Genomic DNA, 19,330 nt, shown 5'->3' with positions numbered 1-19,330 from the left:
TTTCCTAACCTTTGTTTGGACAAAGCCAGAAAATATAACACAAATATGTAAAATTTCAAGCTAATTGCTACTAATCTCTTTAATCATTCACAAAGTAGCGAGATTTTCAAACGACTTCCAAAAATTGAAAGCTTTACTTGCACGTTTTTTTATAAGAACAAACTATTATAAGAACACTAGGCTTCGATGGCCATAATATTAGGGTAAGTTAAGAACATATTAAGGCTTTGCGGACTCTAAAACACCCGATTTCTTAAAAGAAATGGTCAACGGTCTCAGTGGTATTTTTCTGCTTTAAATCATGTTTAAATAAAAGTTGTTGTTAAAAATTTCGCAGTTTGGAATTTTGCTCCGTCGAAGGGTTGTTTCGGCATCGCGCGCCAGTATTTAGTTCGAAACATAGAAACAGTAATGAAGATTCGATTCTGTGTACGTTCAATTAGGTTTCGGATGCAATTTAAAATGTTTCTGAACTTCTCATCAGTTTCACTGTTTCTATGTTAAAGACTTGTGCTCATCCTCTAACGAAAAAATGTCAAAATCGAAACATTGAATTGATACTCCTGTGGTCCTCTACGTCAGAATTTTAATGAGAAAAAAAATGTCATTTCTGTCTGAAAGTAATGATTTATTTTGTAAAACAACACGAGAAACATCTCTTTCGTTCATTTATAATCAAATCATCATGATTACATCTCAATGACGTATCTTTCGTTCCTCGTATTAACAAGTCATTAAAATGTCTTTGAGATGCCTTCTCAAAGTTTGTTTTGACAAACACGTCTCCGCGTACTATTATTTTGATTGAAAGTTGAAACCTTGAAATAAAACTTGTCATGTTTATTAATGTGTTTTTTACTTTATCCTCTTAGACCAAATCGAACACACGGAAACGAAAAGGTCAACCGGCGTCCGAGAAAGACGACAGCAAGAAAACAGATGCCCCAAAATCGAAAAAATCGAAGAAGAAAACAAAACAGCCTTCTCGACAACCGAAAAATGATGAGGAGGACGTCTTAGAAGATTTCCAATTTTCTGATGATGAATAAATTTGTACTTTTTTAGAATTTTTTATCCCCGTATATTTTTATGACGTAAAAACAAACTGGTTGAAACAACAAAAACGTTGGCGTTAACTTTATTTATTTCTGAAGAGAAAACACTATGTACAGGGGATGTACAGGCTTAAATGTTCTAATAATATCTTAATTACACTACTGTATATTGTGAGTACCCATTTTTTTGTTTTTTTATTAGAACACCTAAATTTGTCTGAGCCTATTTTTTTTTGCAATTTTCAGCCTAAAATGTTCTTAAATGCGTTTTTAATTTTTCAGACTACTCTAAATCGACAATATCATGCAAAATAAAGAGCACTTAAAATTGGTACAAGTTGGATAATATTTGACTCTCGATTTTAGATAAAACTGCTTGAAAAGAGGAAAAAATTGTAGTTTCTTGTCATTTTTTTCCAAACTGAGGCTGGGCATGTTCTTACGATGTTCTTAATTTTTCGACGAATTTCAGCCTCAATGTTCTTATAAACTGGGTTCTAATAAAAAAACGTGTATTTATATGTGCAATTTCCTAAGAATTGAGTGTTTTACAGTCCATAAAGCCTTGATATTTAGTTTCTTTTTAAATATTTGCTTAATTTGTTCCTATCCCTCGTATATTCTTATAAAAAAAAGCGTGTTTTGTAGACTAGTAACCCGAGCTCTAAAATGAATTCTTTTCTGCTCTCTTGATTTCCTACAGTTTCTACCGAGTTAAAAGTATTGAACACTTAAAACAGTAAGAACAAAAGAAAGAATAAAAAACACAAATCGAAGTTTGTGTATCGAGTGCTTGAATCTACTAGTAATTTTTTGCACAAGAAAATACGTCAAAGAGGTCGGCCATTCAAAAAATTTGTCGGTTTGTAACTGCAGGAAATCGTAAAAGCTTTACTCCACGCGAGCAGAAATGGCCATTCATTCAAAATCCTCATGTCTTTTGTTCAACCATGTGATCATCAAACGACCAATCAGAGAGCATATTTTATAATAAATCGGCCAATCAGCGAGAAGCATCCAAGAAAGCGCGAGAACATGATAGGGGGTTTTGTTTTGGTTTAAAACAAAACAAAATGGTGCGAATACAATAGATTTCGGAGAGTTTGACCCCCTGACAACGACTGCTATAAATATTAAGATTTTGGCGCCATAATTCATCGAAATCATTCTTTCAATCGCAGCTGACTGAAGTGGGGGAGCATCTCTTCAATTTTCTTCTTCGCTTGTAACTCTAAATCTACGAAAAATGGCTGATGAAACTGCCCAACAAAAAACTGAAACCCCAGTTGAAAACAAGGTAATTACGTTTGAATAATAATTGTCAGTCGAAAAAAAGTAAGCCACTTATTCCAGTTACGTTTGGTGATTAGAAAATCTACCCTTTGTCAAGCTCTCGATTTTTTATAAAATGTATGAAAATCATGTATCTACTCGAAATTCATCAATAAGATAAATATCAGAATTCAGTACACATGGGTTTGATTGCCCTCAAAATTAGAGATTTTTGATTAAAAGACTTGAAGAACTTTTTTTTTTGTTATTTCTAGGAAGAAGTAACCAAAGAAGTTACTGAAGAGAAGACAGAAACTACCGAAGCAGAGACCACTCCTGAATCAACAACAGAAACCACTGAAAAAACAGAAGAAAAGGTAAATTTTTTGGTTTACAAATCACAACTCAATCATCAATACTCTAAATTTCACATTGAAAACTTGGAGAACTAAGCTTCACGAGAAGACTATATTTAGCTAATGTTCCAGTTAGGGGTCCCTTCAAGAATTTACTTTGAGACAGCAGATTACTACTTGTCTCTAAATTTCTACTTTTTCTCCCACATAGAAAATTTGTACATATATCAAATTTTTCAATATTTAGAAAACCTATTTTTGCCTTGTGCATTTTGATGAAATGGAAAATTCAACTCTACTGTGAGGACCCTGCTGACGCACCGGACTTAAAGAACACCGGACAATCAAAACACTGGACATACATGACCAGTCCGGTGGTGCATCCGGTGTTTCTTAAATTTTTGTTTCATAAATGTCCGGCGTCCAAAATTCCCTGTGTACAACACCGGACTGCGAAAGGATACTTTTTGCCACCAGACAGTCCGGTGCGTCGGCAGGGTCCTCTACTGTGCTGGTGGGTTGGGTAAGAGCAACCAATACAGCTGACAAATATCAAGAAAATCACTTTTAAAGCTTGAGATCAGATTTTAATCATTTAGAAATTGATACCTGATCAGAAAAATGAAATCAAATTGTCCTAGTTTTGGTCCTTGCTAACTAACTTTACTGATTAACTGTATTATTGGTAATTTAGGAGACCACCGAAATTACAGAAGAGACTCCAAAAACTAATGGAACCACCGAAACTGAAACAACTGAAGAAAAAACTGAAGAATCTTTGAAGCGAAAAGATGCCCCCACTGAGGTAATGCTTTTCTAGATTCTGCCAAAACAGTTAAATCATTGAATTAAAATTTTTGGTATTAGCCTGATAACTGTCTGAATGAAAAAAATCTCTGGAAATCTATAATAACCTATAATTTAAATTTGCACAGGCTCCAGAGGATGAAATCAAGAAGAAGAAAGTTGAAACTGACGAAGCACCAGAAAAATTAGCAGTTCAAGAAGCCGAAGCATAAATGATGGAATTGACTGCATTTTTAAATTACCCATGTACATATTCATGCCAAGCTTGTGCTATGCACACTGTTGAAATCCGCTCTCCACACACCATATGTCGAATCTGACATTCACGTACATTCTGTATGTCTGCACTTGAGGATATTATGATAATAAACTGTTGAACAGGTTGAATCCTAATGTTGCTGTTTTTACAAAGAGACGTTCACCATAGTCGTATTTTGAATTTTTTAAACAAATAACTCTTTAGTATACAAAGATTCCCTTGATGGGTTGTATTTATTTAACGTAACAAAGCAAGATGTGACAAAGCTTGAGTTGATATAATGTTGAAATACATATTTGTTATGTTTTTATATTCACTTTTGTTGTCTGAAAAATTTTTAGTCAACCAAACTAATCATTTTCGAGTATTAGTCAACCAACCCACAGCAGGGTTCCCAGCGGTCAGGGAAAACCTTGAGAAAAGGCTGTTTTTGGAAAAAGTCAGGGAAAATCAGAAAAAATGGACGAAAGTCAGGGAATTTTCTCAAAGGTTGGGTTTTAATTTCAAAATCAACAATTAATTTTAATTTATCCAATTATTTTATTTCTTTTTTTGACAACTTTAATACCTAAGGCACATTTTCACGTGTGAAAGTCATGGGAAAGGCCCTTTTTAGGGAAAATATTTTCTCTAAAGCAGTGGGAACCCTGCACAGATCACAATAAAAAAGTGCATGCATTTTTAGAATTGTTTGGAATAACCTAATACAGGGCTGCCAGAAATGTCTAAAATACGTCTGGGATTGGCATACTTGTCTGGAAAAAATATGGAATTTGAAGGAAATAGTCCTGAATGACTACTCTCGGGTACCTAATAGCTGGGGGGGGGGTTGGACAAAATCTCAAAATTTAATAAGCGGGGGGGGTTGGAATAAAAATGTCCTGGGTGGAAAATGCTTGAAAAGGAGGCTAATACAGCAGAATTAAGTCAAAGAAAGGGCACTTTCCAAACATTTTCCTAAAAATTATTAAGCGGGGGGGGGGGTTGGAATAATTAGGTACCCGAGAGTACCTTAGTATATGTCATCACATGATAACGAGTGCAATTCGAATATAATTGTACGAGTGATTTTTGGACCTACCTCCGGGTGCCCCGGTGGAGGTCCTATGAATTAACCTCTGTCTGTTCGTCTGTTACCAGCTTTTCTCGAGATTGGCTCATTAGTTTTTTCTGATTTTTTGCACAAAGATGCAAAATGGCAATGGCCAAAATGTGACGGAGCCCGATTTTCGAAAAAAAATCATTTCCGGCCGAAAATGCCGGAAAAACCGGTTTTTTGGCATTTTCTCAAGATTTCATCATTAGTTTTTTCTGATTTTTTGCACAAAGATGCATATTAGCAATGCCCAAAACTTGGCCGATTTTTGAGAAAAAAATTTTTCCTGCCGGAAATCACCGTTTTTCTGGATTTTCATTGGACTTTTTCCATATAATTGGTTGTTTTTTTCATTCAAAAACATTATTAATAGCAATGCCCACCATCAAGCATGTTTCAATTTTCAATAAAATTGATTTTTGAAGCCGGAACTTTCTAAAAATCGCCGGAACAGCCGATTTTCGCCAGAAAAACGGTATTTCTTGAATTTCTTGAGCTGTACTTTATATTCTTTCATGAAATTTTGCACAATGATGCAAAATGTCAATACCTAAATTGTGACGGAGCCCGATTTTCGAAAAACATCTTTTTCCGGCCGAAAATGCCGGAAATATGCCGGAAAAACTGTTTTTTTTGGCATTTTCTCGAGATTTTATCATTAGTTTTTTCTGATTTTTTGCTCGAAGATGCGTGTTAACAATGCCCTAAACATGGCCGAGTCCGATTTTTCAGAAAAATTTTTTTCCGGTGGAAAATGCCTGAAATATGCCGGAAATCGCCGTTTTTCTAGATTTTCATTGGACTTTTTCCTTATAATTGGTTGTTTTTTCATTCAAAAACATTCCAAAGGAATCCAAAGGAATGTCTGATCTCCTTTTTATATTTTAGTAAATAATGATTATAAGATGTTTTCTATAGATTACTTTAGATATCAAAATTTCTTGTAAGCCTCTTTAATCCTATTTTCACTAAATTTACGTGCCTAAACTAGTTATCCCTCCAGTGCCATTTTGTCAACTTTGCAACTCTTTGATTTTCATCAACCTTGATTTGTTTACGTCCCTATATTATTCTCTTATGCTTCCATCCAGGTCCGCTTACAATGTATTTACTTTTTTTTTCTTTTTTTCGAAGGGGATTCCCCTGATATCCACATCCGCTCAGTGATTTTCCTATATGGCGTTGTGGCGTCTGTGGGTTTTACGAGGGAGAGACCACTCTTTCCATCCGGATAGGCCCCGCTTGTTTAAGATTGGTCCCTCTTTCCGATACACACTGTCGCACACAACACCCATATGTATATATATAAAAAAAAGAAAAGAAAAATGTATAACCTGTTAACATTGTAAACAAAACAGAGATATTTTATATTTTATATTTTATTATACCAAGTATTTTGGTGATTAAAGAGATTTGAAAAAAAACAAAAAAAAAACATTATTGCCCCCGCAACGAGCGTCAGCGAGTGAGGAGGCACTCATAGCTTCAGGCGCAAGGATTGTTGGACTGGAATCTCGGATTTTTGTTTTGTTGTTGTTGTCGCGCAAGCCTATCCGTAGTTAGTCTTTTCCGTGAATGTTCGGTATTGTTTTTTTTTTTTTCAGGACGGCTTTTATTTTTCACGTCAAGCGCCGCGGGAATTTTACACTGCTTTTTAGGGCGGGTTTTCATTTCTTCCTATCCGCTTATATATAAAATTTGTCCGATTGGTTAACATTCAGGAAAGGAAGAAGGTAGATGCGTGGAAATTGGGTTCCGTGGAAATTTCTGGAAGAATTTAAAAACAAGTAGTCTCTCCTGCAGTCAGGACTCATTATTTGTGACTTTGAGATACTTTATGATTTTGTACAAATTTTATTTTATTGATTTGAATTTACATTTATTACTTCCAAGTTCTAAGTGATTACATAATGTGAACGAATTGATGTTTAATTTTTACCACAGAACAATAATGAACAATGATTACCAAGTCTGATAGTAAAACAATGAAATAATGAATATATCCATATATGGATATATGGACAAAAGTGATTATTGTTGGAAATTGAATTGGCAACAAAATTCCGCTGTAACTAAATAATTCAACAATCGTCATTCAGCAGACTCTACTCCCAACAAGAATACATAAAGATCCTGCATTATAGTACTTTGACAGTAAGTCAGAGTAAGTACATTTTTTTTTTCATTAAGTGTGCTTGCTTTTATAGATCTATTATGCAGTTTTATGTTTAGCATTTGTTCTTGTTGACACTTACCAGGCACTACCGTGAGTGGTCCTAAATCCGACAGCCCTGCCTAAATCCGATGGGGTCTTTCAAAGATACAAACTAAAATAAAAACAAACCTTTCGCTGTGACGCACGAAGATACCAAAGTATCAATTAAACTGAAAAATTACTAATTGAACCAAAACTTTAATTGCTTCTTATACAAAACATAATTTTTTATTACAAAATTGTTAATGTTTTTAAACACGAGCAATGGATTCAGAATAAATAGAGGTAATTATTATTACAACTCACACTTTTTTTATCACATTAATTGACATCTTGACATTTTAGTCATCTTGTTAGATGTTTTGTTTCATGAGTTCTTGCAATATAGTTTATTGTTCAACTTGGAGAGGGAATCTTTGTAACCATAGAATTTTTTTTCATAGCAGTTATTTGGGGGGTCGGAGTTAGGCAGGGCTGTCGGATTTAGGACCACTCACGGTATTTGGGAAATTATTATCTGAAATTGAAAGAACCTTTTGTGTACCAATTCACTGTGATGTCATTATGTTTTGGTTTGTCTTGTTTAGTCTAGCAAAGCTGCATTGAAATACAAGGATAATTGAGACAAATACCCCCAATTTTGCCCCCATTTTTTGTCTCTTTTACCTTGGTTTTCAAGCTGAAAATCTTAAACAAAAGTGAGACCAAGCGAGATCACAAAAACAAACCAAAACAAGTAAGAAGTGGTCTATTTTGAGGAAATTTCAGTACACTCATTATATAGAATCTAATTTCATGTTTCTTATTTTCCATTTAAGCTTATTTTATGAATGTGGATTCGTTTACCTTGACAACGCAATATTACCTCGTTACTGCTACTATTACCACGTTACGTCATGATTTTCCATCCTTCTACACGATATTGCTGTGTTACAACTGCAAGATAACTGGCATATCCTGATATCTTTTTAATGTAGACAATTTTGTCCACGAGGATCCCTTATCATGCCATTGGAAAAAGTCCTGAATGTACGCTATTTCCTGTTAATACCTGCTTCCTGCTCATCAATATTACCTCATTACTGATACTATTACCACGTTACGTCCTATCATCTTCCATCCTTTACACGACGCTGTTACAGCTTCTAGATTACTGGTAAATCCATTTAATGTAAACAATTTTGGATCACAATATCCTTTGTTAAACCGTTGGAAAAACTCCTAAGTACGTTGTTACCTGTCAATTTCTGGTTCCTGCTCGTTATGTTTCTGGCTCATAGCATTTCTTATGCTGTTTAGTTCTACTATGTTTTATTTATATTTCAAACTGGTTGAAATAAATATAGTTGCATGTCTTTTGACTGGTTTAGTATCTGTAATTGATTCTACCTGGACACTTTTCCTAAAGATTCGTATTTTATTCTTTGTAAAAAGTATTTCACATTTTTAGAAAAAAAATATGTTTCATTTATGTTAGCTTATTCATTGACATCTCAAAGAAAATGCTGTTGAGAAGAATCATTCTAACTATTCTAAATCATTTCCAAACTTTTGCTATAAAGCATTAAAAAGCCTTAATTAGCATTAATTAGTTTTTACAAGCATTTGTACTAGCGGGTGGCAGTTAGTGAAAGCTATGGCTAGTTAATAATAATAGCAATGCCCACCATCAAGCATGTTTCAATTTTCAATAAAATTGATTTTTGAAGCCGGAACTTTCTAAAAATCGCCGGAACAGCCGATTTTCGCCGGAAAAACAGTATTTCTTGAATTTCTTTAGCTGTACTTTATATTTTTTCATGAAATTTTGCACACTGATGCAAAATGTCAATACCTAAATTGTGATGGAGCTCGATTTTCGAAAAACATTCATGCCGGAAATATGCCGGAAAAACTGGATTTTTGGCATTTTCTCGAGATTTTAGCATTAGTTTTTTCTGATTTTTTGCTCAAAGATGCGTATGAACAATGCCCAAAACATGTTTGAGTCCGATTTTTGAGAAAAAAAATTTTCCGGCTTAAAATGCCTGAAATATGCCGGAAATCGCCGTTTTTCTAGATTTTCATTGGACTTTTTCCTTATAATTGGTTGTTTTTTCATTCAAAAACATTATTAATAGCAATGCCCACCATCAAGCATGTTTCAATTTTCAATAAAATTGATTATTTATTGAAGCCGGAACTATTTTAAAAGTCGCCGGAACAACCTATTTTCACCGGAAAGACATTATTTCTTGAATTTCTCGAGCTGTACTTTATATTTTTTTATGAAATTTTGCACACTGACGCAATATGACAATACCTAAAATGTGATGGATCCCGATTTTCGAAAAAAAAATTTTTCCGGCCGAAAATGACGGAAATATCCCGGAAAAACCGGTTTTTTGACATTTTCTCGAATTTTTATTTTTAGTTTTTTCTGATTTTTTGCAGGAAGATGCGTATTCGCAATGCTCAAAACATGGCCGAGTTCGATTTTTGAGAAAAAATTTTTTCCGGTTGAAAATTCCGGAAATCGCCGTTTTTGAAGATTTTCATTGGATTTTTTCCTTATATTTCTATGTTTTTCACACAAAAACATTATTGATAACAATGCTCACTATCAAGCATGATTCAATTGTCAATAAAACTGATTTTTGCGACCAGAACTTTCTATTTATTTTTTCCCTACAACCCTTCGCTCTCCCCCTACCATCAATCAATGATGAATTTCTTGCGTTATGCATTTTCGCTAAACGCTATGTTTTCTCACTGATTTTTTTTCATTTTTCTCCTTGCATTGCTATCTAACTTTCATCATCAGGTAGGTCCATTTAGCATCTAGCTTGTTTGTTATTAATTTTCCGAGTCCGAAAGGAGGAGGAAAATTCGAAACAAAAAAATCACGAGTGCAATTTTCGAATTGTACGAGTTATTATGTGATTGCGAGCTAATCGCACAATGGCTTTCACTACTTTTTCCCAGTTAGGAAAGTAAATTACAGAAATTACACTGAGAGTTTTATATTTTTCTCTTCTATTTATGTCTTTCTTTTATTGTTGTTTATTGATTTTCTTTCTGACAAAATAAATTTCGAATGCAATTAAAACGTTCGATGCAAAAGAAATGTAAGAAAAAACATTAAATTCAATTTTGTAAATATTGGCGCCTCATTGAAGAGTGTGATTAACGATTAATTGCTCTCTACAGGATGCAATTAACGATTAATTGCTCTATTTGAAGGCGCGCCAAAGAAGAAAAAATAACTCACCGTGCGATTAAGGGAATTAATTAATGCGGAATTGATTAATGCGAATTTGGCCCTAACATTGGTCAATTCGCATTAATAAATAACATATTTTTGATGTGATTTTATCATTAAAATGTGGCTCTTCGTATCAATTTATTCCCTTAAGGTACGTAGTACGTGTAGTATTGCGTAGTACGGCAATGAATTTTGAAATTAGCCGTATAGTCCCGCTGCTGTAACCTGATAACAGATGTTCGTAATTTTCTTACGCACACGGTAAACTTCTGAACCGCGCCATATTCATCATAAACACAATCATGCAAAACTTTGTTGCTGTTCCTAGTCCTCGAACGCGGTCCTTACGATTTCGAGATTGCATATTCGTCAGATTGTTTGTTTGCACACATCCCTTTAGAGCTTCAGCGTGGTGTGCAGAAAACATTCACAATCTGATCTCAGGTTACGCTGCTGAGTTCAATAAATAAATGTTTCATTTCGTGACACACATCTTAGAATTAACTTTTCTCGGTGGAAACTCGCGAATTAGTATATTTAGATTCCAAAATCACGTTTCCAGGTAAAATTGCAAGGCCTGAAAATTGATTTTTGGGGGGTCTTCAAATTAAAAAAAGACCTACACCACGTGATACAGCTCTTCAAACTGAGCAAAAAATGTAAAAAAATGTATTAGATCAAAGTCCCAACATCTCTTGTCTGTACACAAAACCCAATATCTACGGCTAATCTCAAAATTAATTGCCGTACGCTACGATAATCATGAGATACACTCTGGTACATAGTACAACATCGACAACATCTCTAGACCAAAATTTGTGGTCAAAAACTGATGGAAACAGGGAATTTCCCCACAATCTGCATTAATTTATGCAAAATTAAACACCTTTTTTGACCACAAATAGGCCCATAACTTTGATGATTAAAGTAATTTTCCTCAAATCTGTAGAAGTAAACGCCGTATTTTTGTACGCCTGAAGTGTTTGTTGAGTAAATCTCTGAAGAGGCTCGGTCTTCCTGAACCTTAGCAGTTGTCGGGGTTTCGCGGGGTTTACATTTACGAATTGATTATGAATCTATTTCAACTTGCAATTTCTAGTGTGTGACCCTAACTATAAATATTTTGCTTGCAACTTGAGAATCGAGTGACTTGCCTGGATCGCTTCGCAATTCTTATACATATACACTAGTTCGCCTTTTTTTATCTCGCGCTCCGAAAACAATTAAAATGCTAGATCCTATCCATCGACACGAAATTTAAAAAGTCAAATTTTTCTTTTGCTAAATGCTATACTTTTTTTTGCCAGATGCAGATGTAGTTTAAAGTTGCCTATCTAGCCCTTCGGGCTTTACAGATATCTGTGGTTTGTTGTTGAGAAAATCATCTTCACCTTTCAATAGGTAATAGGAGCAAAAAGTAGAAATTTTCTTCTTGTTAATTTATGGCCGGGGGCGGAAAGAAATATATATCCGCATTTTCACGGCTTTTGTTCTGCGCATGCGTGTTCAAAATACATTTTTTTTTGCGCGCGAAATATTAAAATGGCGGCAATCTAACATGCAACGCAGCTGTTTATCTGATTTTATCAAGATTATCAATAGAATTTTTTTACTTGAAGGTACAAGTCAAGCTTGAATCCAATTTCGGTAAGAATTATACTTAACATCAACTCAACTTGGGGATTAAATTTCGCGGATTTGTTTGCAAATAATACATATTTTTTAAGTCAAAATTTTACTATTATTAGAGCTTCTTAGACTTAGAACCTGGTGAAGGCTTCTTCGTAAAAGCGAAAGACATGTATCTATTTTTCGGATCCGGCATGCGGGAATAGTGTCAGGACCTGCAAGCGACCTGGTAGGGTTGGGTATGGGTGTGGTTTGGGTGTGGTACGTATCAGATTGGCTAGGAATTTGGTTATTATCAGTTTAGGGTTAGGGTTGTGATTGGAGCTCCAAACAAGCACTCTTTTGTGATTTTCTCTTAATACAGTCTGGTCTGTAGTTTGTACAATATGAATAGCCGTCAGTCAGGCACATCCTGGCAAATGAACGGGGTGAGCATTTGCATGGGGTATTCGTCACCCAGTGTAAATGAGATAGGACATCTCAGGCTAAAAGTGTGAAAATGAATAAAAATGAACTTCAAACTGAAAAAGGGAAAAAAGGAAGAAAACTGGGAACTTTATTTTTTCATTAAAAGTTTCTTCAATCTTCGAAGACAAAATTGACCCATGGAAAAAAAATTTCATCTATGCAGTTCTTTGAAATGAAGCAAAATATTTCCAACCCGGTTCAATTAAACTGGGTATTCGGCGCTATTACGTCACTTTCGTTTTCGACCCCGTTCATTTGCCAATGGTCGCAAGTGAAAAATACCCCGTTCATTTGCCAGGATGTGCCTGACTGGCCGTCAGAAACATATGGAGTTAGATCGAGGTCAAAATCGTTCACTCGATCGTTGAACCGGTGGTCGAACCGTTCACTCGATCGTTGGACCGGTGGTCGAACCGTTCACTCGATCGTTGGACCGGTGGTCGAATCGTTCACTCGATCGTTGGACCGGTCACTCGATCGTCGAACCGTTCACTCGATCGTTGAACCGGTGGTCGAACCGTTCACTCGATCGTCGAACCGTCCACTCGATCGTTGGACCGGTGGTCGAACCGTTCACTCGATCGTTGAACCGGTGGTCGAACCGTTCACTCGATCGTTGGACCGGTCACTCGATCGTCGAACCGTCCACTCGATCGTTGAACCGTTCACTCGATCGTTGAACCGGTGGTCAAACCGTTCACTCGATCGTTGGACCGGTCACTCTATTTATAAGACACGTTGCGATGGGAACGAAACAATTTTTCCATGTCCGCCAAGGCTTGATTAACTTTTTGGTATTTGTTCAACTTAATATACGCTTTTTTATAAGAATTTTGTTTTTCCATTTTATCATGATATTCTTAACTTTTTGGTCTAAATCATCCTTAGGTTAAAATCTAAACCCCATCTTAACTTAACACCAAGAATAAGAAGGAAAATATAAGAAAATTATGTTGAGGTCAGTTACTGATAACAAAGGGGTGATTTACAGATTAACAAGTGATGACCATGATAAGAAAAAGTGCCATGGTATGGTAATAATGATTAACGTTTTGTTTGGCGCTGTCAAAAAGATATTTTTGGACCCAGTCTCCAAGGGCAAAAAATATAATCTAGAGACATTCACCCTTCAAGAAGGATAAAAATATCTAATTTTAGCCAAACTCCCATGGAATAAGATTTATTTTTGAAAAATCCGGCTCTGTCACTCTGGGGTTTATAGTCAGCACTGTGCAAAAAAATCAGGACGATTCTATGACTAGATTTCGAGGTACGTCCAAAAAGCTCTAAAACTGGTAGGTAGTAGTAAAAGGTAGTAAAATGCAACAGTAAATATTATCAGTAGTATCAGTAAGCTGAAAAAAGCCGGAAAGGGTAAGACAATTTGATCTCTTTTGGATTATGTGAAGGTTCTTTTTCTAGAAAAAAGAGAAAAAAATGTAAAAAATATATATTATATATTTCCATTCCTACTCAACTAAAGGCTAGAAAAATTAAGTATCAAAATTAAGTATGGTGAAAATAAATATTCTAGAAATTGAGGATGTGTGTGAAACTTGACGACGTTGAGACCTATATGGCTGAAGTGTGAAACTCCTGTTCCTTATAAATTAATACCCACTTTCAGGTGCCTAATAAACGGCGGGGGTTCAAACTAAACGGGGGAGGCTGGAATTATTTTTGAAAATCTAATGAAGGTCTTAATAAACAAGTTGAAAAATTTTCTTCTGATAACACTTGAAATAAGCAAAATAGGCTAATTGAAGAAGAACGAGGAAAGATTCATTTGACAATCAAAAGTCCATTTAAAATTAAATATGGGTTGCTGGCAGGTGGGCGGTGGCTCACCTTGTGTCAAGTTATGGAAAAAGTGAAAGCATAAATGATTTTTTTGATCAGTTAGACAGAGGAATTTTTTCTCCCTGTCTTTTTTTTTCGAACATGTCAATTTCATTCGTAATCGTCAGCCGTGCAAAATTACTCGAATCTGATTGGTTTAGAGGAGTGCAATTAATCGTTAATTGCACTATTACCACTTTTTGCACTCTTCGGCGGGGGGACACTTTTGTCCCCTTATTCTTTTCTCTCCCAAGTCCTGTGTCAGAGACTTTTTTTTACTATATAATAAAAAACAATGAAATTTTACGTTACAATAGCTTCTTTTAATTGAAAACAAAGAAAAATTACACTGCAATGTTTTCTTTTTAAACAAAAGAAAAAAAGGAGGTTTTCGAATGTTTACAAAAATATAAAAGTTAGAAAAAGATTCTTTTTCAAAACTATTTACTGTCTAATGTCGATTACCTCGGAATCGTATGTTTTGTCGTGCAATTAACGATTAATCACTCGTAACAAAGGAGAAAATACCGTAATTTGCACTCGTCCTTCGGACTCGTGCAAATTACTATTTTCTCCTTTGTTACTCGTGATTAATCGTTAATTGCACTCCAAACCATACGATTACTAGTACAAATGGTTTTCATTTTGAGAAAAGAGAAGAGAGAGAAAAAATCATTCGATAACACAGAGAAAGGACAGAGAAGAATGGAACGGTTTTTCAATGCAAAAGATGCTGATATCAAAAGTTTACAAAATACCAGTGTGATTAGCTCGTAATCACATGAGCACTCGTGATTTTTTGGTTTTGAATTTTCCTCGTCCTTTCAGACTACACGATTAGTACTAGTAATCGTATGGTTTGGAGTGCAATTAACGATTAATCACGAGTAACAAAGGAGAAAATAGTAATTTGCACGAGTCCGAAGGACGAGTGCAAATTACGGTATTTTCTCCTTTGTTACGAGTGATTAATCGTTAATTGCACGACAAAACATACGATTCCGAGGTAATCGTCAGTAAACATTCGAAAACCTCCTTTTTTTCTTTTGTTTAAAAAGAAAACATTGCAGTGTAATTTCTTTGTTTTCAATTAAAAGAAGCTATTGTAACGTAAAATGTGTTTGTTCTTTTTTATATTGAAGAAAAAAAAAATGTCTTTGTATTTTATTACATAGTAAAAAAAAGTCTCTGACACAGGACTTGGGAGAGAAAAGAAAAGAGAACAAAAGTGTCCCCCCGCCGAAGAGTGCAAAAAGTGGTAATAGTGCAATTAACGATTAATTGCACTCCTCTAAACCAATCAGATTCGAGTAATTTTGCACTGCTGACGATTACATCTACTAATTACTCATGAAGGAATTGATTTAAGAAAATTCTGTTAAAGCAGTGTTTTACTAAATATATCAAGGAAATTAGAGCTAAGATTTAATCTTAAAATTGGCTATGATCGATTGGAAAAACTTACAAATCCTTAGCAAGTACAGCTAAACCCAAAATTCAGTGAATGCCTTAAAATTGTACACTTTCTTATAAGCATAAAGTTAATAAGCATGTTTAGGCTGAAGAGTGCCTTTAAATCTCATTTACCAACCAGCCTGGATTCCAAATCTTCACGTTCCACCAAGAAACAAGTTAAAACAATTATCTAAATATTCCATCAACGAATTTATGATGAACATTGATGGCAATGCTGAAGTGTGAACCAAAGAAGGTTGATCGTCATACCTAGAAATAAAAAAATAAGTTTAAATATTAAATTTCTACATTGAAGCAACACAAAATAACGGTTGAGCAACAAGTGATACTTTGATAGACCTACCTGTACCTGGTTATCAAAAGAATAACAATCAATGAACATTTTTAATTAATTTCAAAGATTTAACAAGCAATTCATGAATATTAAAACAATGAACCCTTAAAACCCTTAAACTTTAAAGCCCTAAAAAACTGAGTAGTTTAATTGTAGTTAAAAGAAAGAATACTGAGTCAGCCATACTATATTGTACTAATACAAAATACTAATTTTGGCGGGAAGAAAATTTAGCGAATTGGGCGGCTTTGCCAAATTAAGCTCCAGCTTTTTTCGTCATTATGTTTCAAAAGTTGAACGGTTTCAATATTGATTATAAGGAGGGGGTAGTATATATGTTTAAATACGTACCATACACTTCTTTAAATATATTGTGAAGACAACTATGAAATTCCCTTTCTCGTGGAAAAAACATCTTTTTATTAAGCAATGATATTTTTGATTCAGTCGACTAGTTTTTTACATCAGTTTCCAATGAAAACATTGATTTATAGATCTCGATGTTTGGCTTTTGTGATAACTGCACCTTGTCATCCTCTACAAGTTTCTGAAGCGCTCCTTGGTAGTAGCATCTTTAATCTGAAAAATAATCATTTCCAAATTCTATTACTCTTGACAATGGACATACAGTCAGGTCATGGTAATGGGAATGGAGAATGTTAGAGACAAATTGAAAAACTTCAGACCTTTTTAGATCTATCAATTGACAATCGACTTTACAAGTAGACATCCAGTAGATTAGTAAACTTTGCTCAGTGTTTTAAGTATCCCTTCCTAATTTCCTACAGTGTAAAATTATTCCGAATTTACATTTTAAACTTAAGGGTATCCTATTAAAACCTTTTTTGTGAGCTTTGGACTGTGTATGTTTTATTAGAAAGTTTAATGACTCAATTTTGCATCTCATTGAAACTCATCGAATGTTAGAGTCAACTTAACAATATTGAATTAAACCTACCTTGATAAATCTGTATCTCAATCCTGGTAGTTTGTAAACACATCCATAAATTCAAATTTTGTCCCTGGCTGGTCAATTACTACTTTTGTCCAAGATAGCACATTTATTCCATAAGAAACAAAATTCTTCTCGGTGTTTTCAGTAAAGTTTCCATTGTTGATAGGTAATAATTTTTCATTTCTATGTTTTGCTATAATTAACAAGAAGTTTTTGATTAAATCAGTCATAGAAAAACAAAATTAATTCAGTATTATTCTAGAGTCACAATAAATGTGCATGAAATACCTTATTACTTTATAAATGATTTGGTACATTTGGGACCCTGTCAGAACAAAAAGTTGAGAAATTTTCCGATTTTGACCCTGAAAAGTGGCAAAAATGACTAAAAATAGACGAAAGCTGGAAAAAGTTTCTAATTTTCCAGCCCCAAAAGTCGACCCTGTCAGATACACATCTTGAAAATTAGTAAATTTGGGACCCTGTCAGATATTTTCAGAGCCTAAAAAAGGTACCCTGGCCAACGGCACGTCCCCATACCCATGTACCCATTTTTGCCTAAGTGCCCCCCCCCCGGGTATAAATCTTATTTTCAGGCTATTTAGGCTGTAGGTCGAAAAATTTAGAAAAATAGTTTTTAACAAAAATGCTCCTTAAAAAATACCATTTAAATTCAAAAGTGCTATTGCATCGTTATAAATATCAATCCCAAAGGAATCAGAGTGCTGCTTTGGATTGATATTGTTACGTAAAATTAAGGCAGTCTGTTCTAGCATTGGAAAATTAAGTTCGGGAACTTCAATAACATTTTCATTTCTTCTTTCATATGCTATTGGGTCTTCCCAATCAATACCAAAATCCTGTTCGTTTACAACTCCAGCTAGAAAGTCTAGGTTCCTTTGAGGGTATTTAATCAATCCAGATATCCAAAGTTGAATAGGAGTTCGATTACTTTCAGTCCGAAGTTGATGATGATCCCAACCGTTCCAAAACAACTTAAGGTGGTCGTTGATACGAGTTTCGAAAATATAGTGCAAAACATACAATTGAACACTGTTACTGATATCTAGATAAAAGTTTTCTTCAAGGTAAGTGAAAACAGAATGAAAAATACCCAAAGATCCAACAAAAACGTCACGCCAAAGACGCTCGATGCGCTGGTTGTGGCAACTTTTCCCAGCTATAAAACTGCCACGTCCTGTTCCCCGTAAAGGATTTGTTAACATATATCGAGCGACATCTACATTTTCTCCTCCTTGATCTGCACGTACTCTTGATGGTAAACCATACGTTTCACTTGCTTCTATGAAAAGATTGAACACTGTTGACGCTTTGTTGTTTGTGGAACAATTTAAATACATGATACGCCTGGAATACCCATCTATTCCTCCATGCACCACAAACCCCCATCTTATTAGTTTATGGTTGCCATCAATATGCCATAAGGATAGGGGACCAGGTACAAAATATTTTCTACGAATGATAATTTTGCAGTGAAGAGATCGTCTCAATAGTCCTTCAGGATCAACTTCCCACATGGCTGCTCGTACACGCTCCCATTGGATTCTGTAGCCACAAGAAAGAAGCATTCCTTTCATTCTACGAATACCGCAATTAGGAAATTCAGCTATGATGTTCGAGATGAGAGTGTTCAAATCATTATCACTTATGTTGCTATGTCGTGAATGTTTCAATTCAAAATCATGGACTCGTCGTTTAATAGTTTCTTTGCTTACAGAAAAGTAATCACCAATCTCCTGGTATGTAAATCCATATCCGATCAGCAATGATATACTATCAATGTTTAAATCATATTTCGGTCTTCCAGCATTTCCTGTATAAATAACCAAAGGCTTAACCGCTTCTTCATCTCTAATGAAACTATCTAAATTATGGTATACCAAATGAAGCATCTGTAAAACATCCGGAATATTATACTGTGTGACACCTCTTGAAACTATATTTATTACTTGTCCAATTTGGTATAATGCGTAGTCAACCATGTTTGCATCACCAGAGCTTTCCGTTAAGCATCTTATAATTGATCTGATGCTTGAATTAACAAATTCCATAAAATGTGTTCTTGTTGTTGTTCTTATTGACATTTTTTAATCTAAAACATTGAAGAACTTTGAATTTAGTGAATAGTATTATTTACTTATGTAGAACAGAAAATAGTTATTGGTTAACATTATAACTTTCATTTTCTAACCATGTAGTAAAAATAATTGGTACATAGTTCGTCCCCCCTTTCTTAATGGGGGGATGACACCTTCCGAAAAACCCAAGAAGGGAGTTCGAAAATTTTCTCAAAAATTTGCGAAA

The 19,330-nt window shown here is 34.7% G+C and overlaps 3 protein-coding genes across 3 annotated transcripts in view; 2 read left to right on the top strand and 1 right to left on the bottom strand.

Annotated features, from left to right (window-relative positions):
• LOC136798793 (nucleolar complex protein 2 homolog) overlaps window positions 1–1,124 on the top strand; it is a 35,809-nt gene extending 34,685 nt beyond the window's left edge. The window contains exon 16 of the mRNA XM_067055464.1: window positions 873–1,124. Within this exon, the coding sequence (XP_066911565.1) occupies window positions 873–1,049 (177 nt within the window). The 3' untranslated portion in view covers window positions 1,050–1,124. The remainder of the gene's footprint in view (window positions 1–872) is intronic.
• A 1,087-nt stretch (window positions 1,125–2,211) lies between these two features.
• Window positions 2,212–4,065, top strand: LOC136798791 (uncharacterized). The gene is made up of 4 exons (XM_067055461.1): window positions 2,212–2,352; window positions 2,603–2,704; window positions 3,378–3,488; window positions 3,619–4,065. The coding sequence occupies exons 1-4, from the start codon at window positions 2,302–2,304 to the stop codon at window positions 3,700–3,702; spliced, it is 348 nt and encodes a 115-aa protein (XP_066911562.1). The 5' UTR covers window positions 2,212–2,301; the 3' UTR covers window positions 3,703–4,065.
• A 13,559-nt stretch (window positions 4,066–17,624) lies between these two features.
• On the bottom strand, window positions 17,625–19,114 carry LOC136798804 (uncharacterized). Its single transcript, XM_067055477.1, has one exon. It carries the CDS (start codon window positions 19,108–19,110, stop codon window positions 17,659–17,661), a length of 1,452 nt encoding a protein of 483 aa, XP_066911578.1. The 5' UTR covers window positions 19,111–19,114; the 3' UTR covers window positions 17,625–17,658.
• Between the last annotated feature and the right edge of the window lie 216 nt (window positions 19,115–19,330).

Source organism: Clytia hemisphaerica, unplaced genomic scaffold (genome assembly GCF_902728285.1).
Source record: "Clytia hemisphaerica strain Z4C2 unplaced genomic scaffold, Clytia hemisphaerica genome assembly, whole genome shotgun sequence".
In the NCBI taxonomy this organism is placed as follows: domain Eukaryota; kingdom Metazoa; phylum Cnidaria; class Hydrozoa; order Leptothecata; family Clytiidae; genus Clytia; species Clytia hemisphaerica.
This window is presented reverse-complemented; position numbering and strand designations above follow the sequence as displayed.

Bases quoted from the DNA above. Each gene is read 5' to 3' on its own strand.
- LOC136798791 (XM_067055461.1), top strand. From the start codon at position 2,302: ATGGCTGATGAAACTGCCCAACAAAAAACTGAAACCCCAGTTGAAAAC. The intron at 2,353-2,602 runs GTAATTACGTTT...TGTTATTTCTAG, and splicing joins AAACCCCAGTTGAAAACAAG to GAAGAAGTAACCAAAGAAGT. The intron at 3,489-3,618 runs GTAATGCTTTTC...AAATTTGCACAG, and splicing joins GAAAAGATGCCCCCACTGAG to GCTCCAGAGGATGAAATCAA.
- LOC136798804 (XM_067055477.1), bottom strand. From the start codon at position 19,110: ATGTCAATAAGAACAACAACAAGAACACATTTTATGGAATTTGTTAAT.